Source organism: Nicotiana tabacum, chromosome 14 (genome assembly GCF_000715075.1).
Source record: "Nicotiana tabacum cultivar K326 chromosome 14, ASM71507v2, whole genome shotgun sequence".
NCBI classification, from domain to species: Eukaryota; Viridiplantae; Streptophyta; class Magnoliopsida; order Solanales; family Solanaceae; genus Nicotiana; species Nicotiana tabacum.
The window spans coordinates 38486645-38493385 of record NC_134093.1 but is presented as its reverse complement, the minus strand read 5'-3'; the positions used below and the strand labels follow the sequence as shown (position 1 = coordinate 38493385).

Genomic DNA, 6741 nt, shown 5'->3' with positions numbered 1-6741 from the left:
TCGAACGAGGTCGAATGTTAGTTAATTCGAATGAGGTCAATTGTCAGTTAATTCGAACGAGGTCGAATGTAATTTACTTAATTGTGGCCAGGGGCCGGGTTGATATTGAGGTGATGTTGTTCTGGCGAGAATATAGGCGGACTTCATACATTTGTGTTTTGCTCATACTTGGAGAAATTTACATGTTTTTTGGACTGGCATTCAATTCCCAGTCTATCTAGTCCCTTCATTAGGTGACCTGGAGACGTGTTGAGAGGTTGGGCAATGAACTAACCGTCTGGTGTCTCTTTCCGTTCGCATTTTGACTTGGAAGTGTCCCCCTTGTCACCTCGTTAAAAACCTCATCGAGAAAACCCGATTGGGACAAAACTCAAGTGAGGAAAAAAGAGTGCGACTTGGAGGACGCTTTTTCTTAAAAGCTGAAATACTTGAGGTGGGCGACGTTCCAGTTGTTTGGTAGTAGTTTACCTTCCATTGTTTCTAGTTGAAATGACCCTTTATTTGCTGCTGCCATGATTTTGTATGGGCCGTCCCAATTCATCCCTAGTTTGCCTTCCCGCAGGTCTTTACTTGCTTGTGTTTAGGCCTTGATCACGTAGTCCCCGACTTTGAGTGGTCTGATCTTGGCTTTTTTGTTATAATAGTGTCTTGCTTGCTGTTTTTGGGCGACCATCCTTATGTAGGCCATATCTCTCCGTTCTTCGACTTCATCGAGCTCTTGCCTTCTGCTTTCATCGTTTCTCGGCCCGCTCTCATGGGAGTATCGCAAACTGGGCTCTCCGACTTCGACTGGTATTACCGCATCAGTCCCATAGACTAAAGAGTAGGGTGTCTCTCATGTACTCGTCTTTGGCGTTGTGCGATAGGCCTAAAGCACTTCTGGTAACAGCTCCGGCCATAATCCTTTGGCTTCCTCAAGCTTTTTCTTTATGATGTTTAGTATTGATTTATTATAGGATTTCGCTTGCCCGTTGCCCGCGGGGTGGTATGGTATGGAGAGTATTTTTTTGATATACCACTTCTCAAAAAATTTTGCGACCTTTTTTCTAGTAAATTGGGGTCCGTTGTCGCAACTAATCACTTTGGGGAGGCCGAAGCGGAACACAATGTTTTTCCATATGAAGGCGATCACTTCCTGTTCGCGTATTTGGGCAAATGCTCCTGCTTCTACCCATTTTGAAAAATAGTCAGTTAAAACTAAAAGAAATCGTACGTTACCTCGCCCCGCGGGGAGGGGGCCGATGATGTCCATTCTCCATTTGATGAAAGGCCAAGGGGAGGTGACCGAGTGGAGATGATCGCTCGCTTGATGGGCGTATTTTTGGCATTGTTCGCATTTTTTTATGAAGTCTGCGACCTCTTTTTTCATAGTAGGCCAGTAGTAACCTGCCCGTATGAAACATCTGACCAGAGCTCGATTTCCTGAGTGAGCTCTGCAGTGGCCTTCGTGGACTTCTTCCAGTACGCACTGCGTCTAATTCGGGCCTAAGCATTTCGCTAGGGGCCCGCCATACGTCCTTTTGTATAGGCCGTTGTGAATGATGTTGTACGTGGCCGCTTGTATCCGGAGCTTCTTGGCTTCCTTTTTATCATTTGGGAGTACGTCATCCTACAAGTATGTAACAATACGATTGCGCCAGTCCCAGGTTAGATTTATGGTCCTTACCTCGATTTGATCTATCGATGAGTGGAGAAGGGTGACCACGTTTCCTTCTCCGGTTATGCTTTTAGTTGCTGCCGCTAATTTGGCGAGGTCGTTTGCTTCGATGTTTTGTGCTCGAGGTATTTGGTCGAACTAGCACTCGTCGAACTCGGGCAATAGCCTGCAGATCTCGGCCTGGTATTTTTGTAACCTTTGCTCTTTGATCTGGAAAGTCCCTGTGACTTGGTTGATGACGAGTTGAGAGTCGCAACGTAGGATAACCCGCCTTGCCCCATACTTGAGTGCTAGCCTTAACCCTGCAATCACGGCCTCATACTCGACCTCGTTGTTAGTCATGTCCGGGCACCTTATGGACTGGCGAACCACTTCGCCTGTCGGGACTTCGAGTACAAGTCCAAGTCCGGACCCTGATGCATTGGAAGCGCCGTCGGTGTACAAAATCCATAGATCTTGCATTCACGGAGAAGCGTGGGCGGCTTCTTTTTTGACTTCAAACATTATTTTTGCGCTAAAGTAGGCGACGAAGTCGGCAAGGACTTGTGGTTTTATCGCCGTCCGCGGTTGATATGTGATATCATGCTCGCTCAATTCTATGGCCCACTTAGCTAATCTTACCGATAGCTCGGGCTTATGCAAGATGCTTCTCAAGGGGAAAGTTGTGATTACCGAGATCGGATGGCATTAGAAGTAGGGTCTAAGCTTTTGTGAAGCTATGACCAAGGCCAAGGCCAGTTTTTCGAGGTGGGGATACCTCGCCTCGGCATCGACTAGGGTTTTGCTAATGTAATAGATAGGAGATTGCGTACCCTTATTTTCTTGGACTAGGACTACACTCACCGCTACTTCGGATACGGCGAGGTAGACGAGCAGATGTTCCCCTGGTTATGCTTTGGCAAGTAACGGTGGCGATGTTAGGTAGGCTTTTAACTCCTTCAGGGCTTGAACGCACTCGGATGTCCATAGGAGGCCGTTGTCCTTCTTGAGCATGCTGAAAAACTTGTGATATCTATCAGATGATCGTGAGATGAACCTCGACAAGGCGGCGATGCGGTCGGTCAGCTTTTGAACTTGTTTTTTGCTGGTTAAGTGTTCTGGTATTCCCTCAATGGCTTTGATTTGGTCGGGATTGACCTCAATGCCTCTTTGTGATACTAGGAAGCCTAGAAATTTTCCTGAAGTTACGCCGAACGCACATTTATCAGGGTTTAGTTTCATCCCGTATGGCCTGAGTATGTCGAAGGCCTCTTTCAGGTGGTCGATGTGATCTTCTTTCTTTTTGGACTTGGCTAACATGTCGTCTATGAAGACTTCAATGGTTTTGCCAAGTTGGTCTTTGAACATTTTGGTCACCAACCTTTGGTATGTCTTCCCCGCATTTTTCAGTCCGAAGGGCATCACCTTATAGCAGTACGTTTCTTGGTGGGTGATGAAGGTGGTCTTCTCCTGCTCCTCCTCTTCCATATGGATCTAATTATAGCCCGAGTAGGCATCTAAGAAGCTTAGTAGTTCATGCCCGGCTGTTGCGTCAATGAGCTGGTCAATGTGAGGTAGCGGGAATGAATCTTTGGGACATGCTTTGTTTAAATCCGTGAAGTCTATGCACATCCACCACTTTCCGTTCTTCTTTTTTACCATGACCACATTGGCGACCCACTGGGGATATTTTGATTCCCTGATGGAGCCGTTTTCTAACAATTTTTCGACCTCCTCGCGAACTGCATCATTTATTGTGGAATTGAACTTTCGCCTAACCTACCTTACCGGGGGATAGAACGGGTCAGCGTTCAACTTGTGTGTGGTGACCTCCTTCGGGATACCTGGCATGTCTGCATGGGAAAAAGCAAACAAGTTCGCTTTAGCAGTTAAGAATTGACGAAATTTACCTCGTTCTTGAAGCTTACAGCCGACGTAGGCTTTCTTGCTGTAGTCATTTCATTAGGTTGGATGGGGTCGAGGTCTTCTATGGTTGATCCCGTGGCATCTATTGTTTCGGGATCTCTAATGGGTGTATGTACAATCATGGGCTATGCGATAGCATTCTCGAGATGTGCGTTGTTCTCCTCGTATGCTGAATACTCCCCATGGGGTTGGAAATTTGATAACTTGGTACAAGCTGGAAGGGATAACTCTCATGGCGTGTATCCAAGGTCGAACTATTATGGCGTTGTACGCCGTATCCTGGTCCATGATGTGGAATATGGTTTCCAGAGTGACGCCGCCGGCCAGGACGGGGAGTGTGATTTCCCAGGATGTTCGTTCAACTGCATTGTTAAAACCTGTTAGTATGATGCAACACGGTACTATATTATCCTCGAGTTTCATTTGTGCAAGTACTCGAGGATGGACAATGCACGCGCCGCTCCCATCGTCCACCATAATGTGTCTTACATCTGTATCTAATATTCGTAAAGTGATAATGAGGGCATCATAGTGAGGGAAAACCAAATCGTGGGTATCTGGCTTATCGAAGATGATACTTTCTTCGAGTTCGTCGTACCGTTCATTAGTGATTGACCGTTTGAGCTTGTGGGTTGTGGCAAACTTTATGCTGTTGATCGAAACATCGTCGCCGTCCCCGATGATCATTTGAATGGTGCGAGTCGGTGAGGGTGGTTTCGGCAGTCCCTGGTGTTGTTCACGTCCTTGGGCAAAGTTGGTCCTTCCTCGGTCTCTCAATAATTCTTTGAGGTGTCCTTGATGAAGCATGTTCAAGACCTCCTGTCTTAGGGCGATGCAGTTCTCAGTTTTGTGACCTCGCTCTTGGTGGAACTCGCAGAGGGCGTCTGATTTTCTAGTGCTTGGATCTGACCTCATCTTTTGTGGCCACTTTACTTTTGGTCCGAGCTTCTCCAATGCATAGACTATTTCTGAGGGTGACACACAAAAATTGTGAGCGGACAGTAAAGGGGACATACTTCTCTCATTCCGGTGCGTCCCTGTCCTTGGCCTAGATGGGCCCTCTTTGTGGCGGGAGAGGGGCATGATGACGCTTCTCACATATGGCTGATGCCTTTCTCGGTTGGATCGTGGAGCTGCAAGATCTCTCTTGGCATTATTTCTTCGATCCTTCCTGATTTTGGCTTGTACCGAGGTCAATCGATGAGTTGGCTCATTCAGGTCGTCTTCGTCGGCACGGACCTCGGCACAGTAGGCGTTGTGTATTTCATCCTAAGTGGTTGGAGGATATTTCATAATCCAATTTAATAGTTTTTTGGTTACCCTCGAGCCATTCCTATTCAGCCCGTTCTGGAAAGCTGCTACAGCCATTCCTTCCGATACATTCGGTAAGGTCATCCTTACTCTGTTGAATCGAGCGAGGAAATTCCTCAATCCCTCTCCGGGTGATTGTTTGATGGCAAATATATCGTTCACTCTTGCCTCCGCCTTTTTAGCCCCAACATGGGCCGTTACGAACTTATCGGCCATCTCTTCAAATGTTTCAATGGAGTGCGCGGGCAACTGTGAATACCAAGCCAATGCTCCTCCGGTAAGGATCTCGCCGAACTTTTTCAACAAGATGGAGGAGACTAGTTCTTTGGCGAGATCATTGCCCTTTACCGCAGTGACATAGTGAGTTACATGATCTTCGGGGTCGGTCGTACCGTCATAAATTTTCAGATAAGGCGGCATCTTGAACTCTTGGGTACGGCATGTGGGGCGGCTTCATCACTGTAGGGTTGCTCGACGAACCGACCAGCGTCTCTTTTTGGCAAGAGTTTTGGATCACCCGGTATTTTGTCGACTCTTTTTCTTGGTGTTCTCTCATTTGATACCGAAGTATTTTGTTTTCATTTTTCATTTCTTCCATTTTCTTCAGAATGGCCGTGAGGGTATCGTTACCTGCATTATTAATATTGTGAGTGATCCTGTTACTGAAGGGGGAGGGTCGTGCTGCTTAGCCGTTGCTGGTGCAATGCAAGTCCTTGCATTTTTTCTAACTGCCTCATGAGTGGGCTTGTTGAGGATGTCGGTCAGCGTATTTGTCAGCCAAGTTTCGAGTAGCTTCTTCACCGCTGGTGGCGCCTCTTCCGCTGTAGATGTGAAAGCTCCTTTACCGCGGGATGTTGTGATACTGCGGTGAGGGAGGGGTGATCCACTTCATCGAGGAGAGGTGTTAGGCGTTATGGCTTTGCCTTCTGTTTCGGAGACCTCATTGATGGTCTTTAAGAGGTTGGTAGTGAGATCGGCCACTGCCTTCATCCTTTCTTCTCCCTTACCTGCCATGTCAGACCTGGGTGTACAAGAAAGTAGGAGCTTCTCTTCTTTTTTTGTGAACTGTGCCAGTTATAGATCTAGAAAAAACTAAAGATTTAACTAGAGTATCCCCATAGACGGCCAAATTGTTTGACAAAAAAATGTAGACTTTTGATTAAACTAATTAATTTTGTATGACGAAGGGCTAAACCTAGTTAATGATAATAACTTCAGATCTATAATCGATTAACACCAATAACGCAAGAACAGTGTTGAGAGAAGATTAAATGTGATGTACATTCAATGTTTCAAGATCATTAATGATGGGGGAATATCAAGCAATAAATAACAATAAATGACATTAAAGTAAATAATGAGAATGATTCACCCAATATTGAATGAGGTGGATGATTTTTTTTTCTGACAATGATGAATGATAGACAAATACTATAACGTTGGGACCCTTCTCAGATCTAATAAAAAAGTGTGGAATAGTAGACAATCAAATCTCTTTAGAAAGGTAGTGATTGTCTTTTATCTAGAGAGAGTTTATTTTTCAAAGAATGTTCTTATAAGAGAATATTACCCCTTTTATCTCCCCCTATTTCTTTTTCTATTTATATGGGACATTCCCCAATCAACCCTAAAAGTATAGACACCATAGAATATTTAAGAGAATATTTTAATTCGAAAACTAGCCGTTAGTACTGCCCTTCATACTCGACCTCGGCCGTTATTGACTCTTCGGCTACAAGCTCCGTTTTCTACTAATCGACCTCGGCCATATCGTTTTTCGCGATACCGTTTCGTGTCAAATCTTAATGAAAGCAGATTTTGACCCATACAGATTGAGTGTGAATTTTTTTTTACAGAAATTATTGGTT

At 45.4% G+C, this 6741-nt stretch overlaps 1 protein-coding gene across 1 annotated transcript; it reads right to left on the bottom strand.

Annotated features, from left to right (window-relative positions):
- Nucleotides 1-3661: 3661 nt before the first annotated feature.
- LOC142168896 (uncharacterized) lies at nucleotides 3662-5293 on the bottom strand. The gene is made up of 2 exons (XM_075230068.1): nucleotides 4883-5293; nucleotides 3662-4831 (listed from the first exon to the last, which is right to left on the bottom strand). Exons 1-2 carry the CDS (start codon nucleotides 5291-5293, stop codon nucleotides 3662-3664), a joined length of 1581 nt encoding a protein of 526 aa, XP_075086169.1.
- Nucleotides 5294-6741: the final 1448 nt, after the last annotated feature.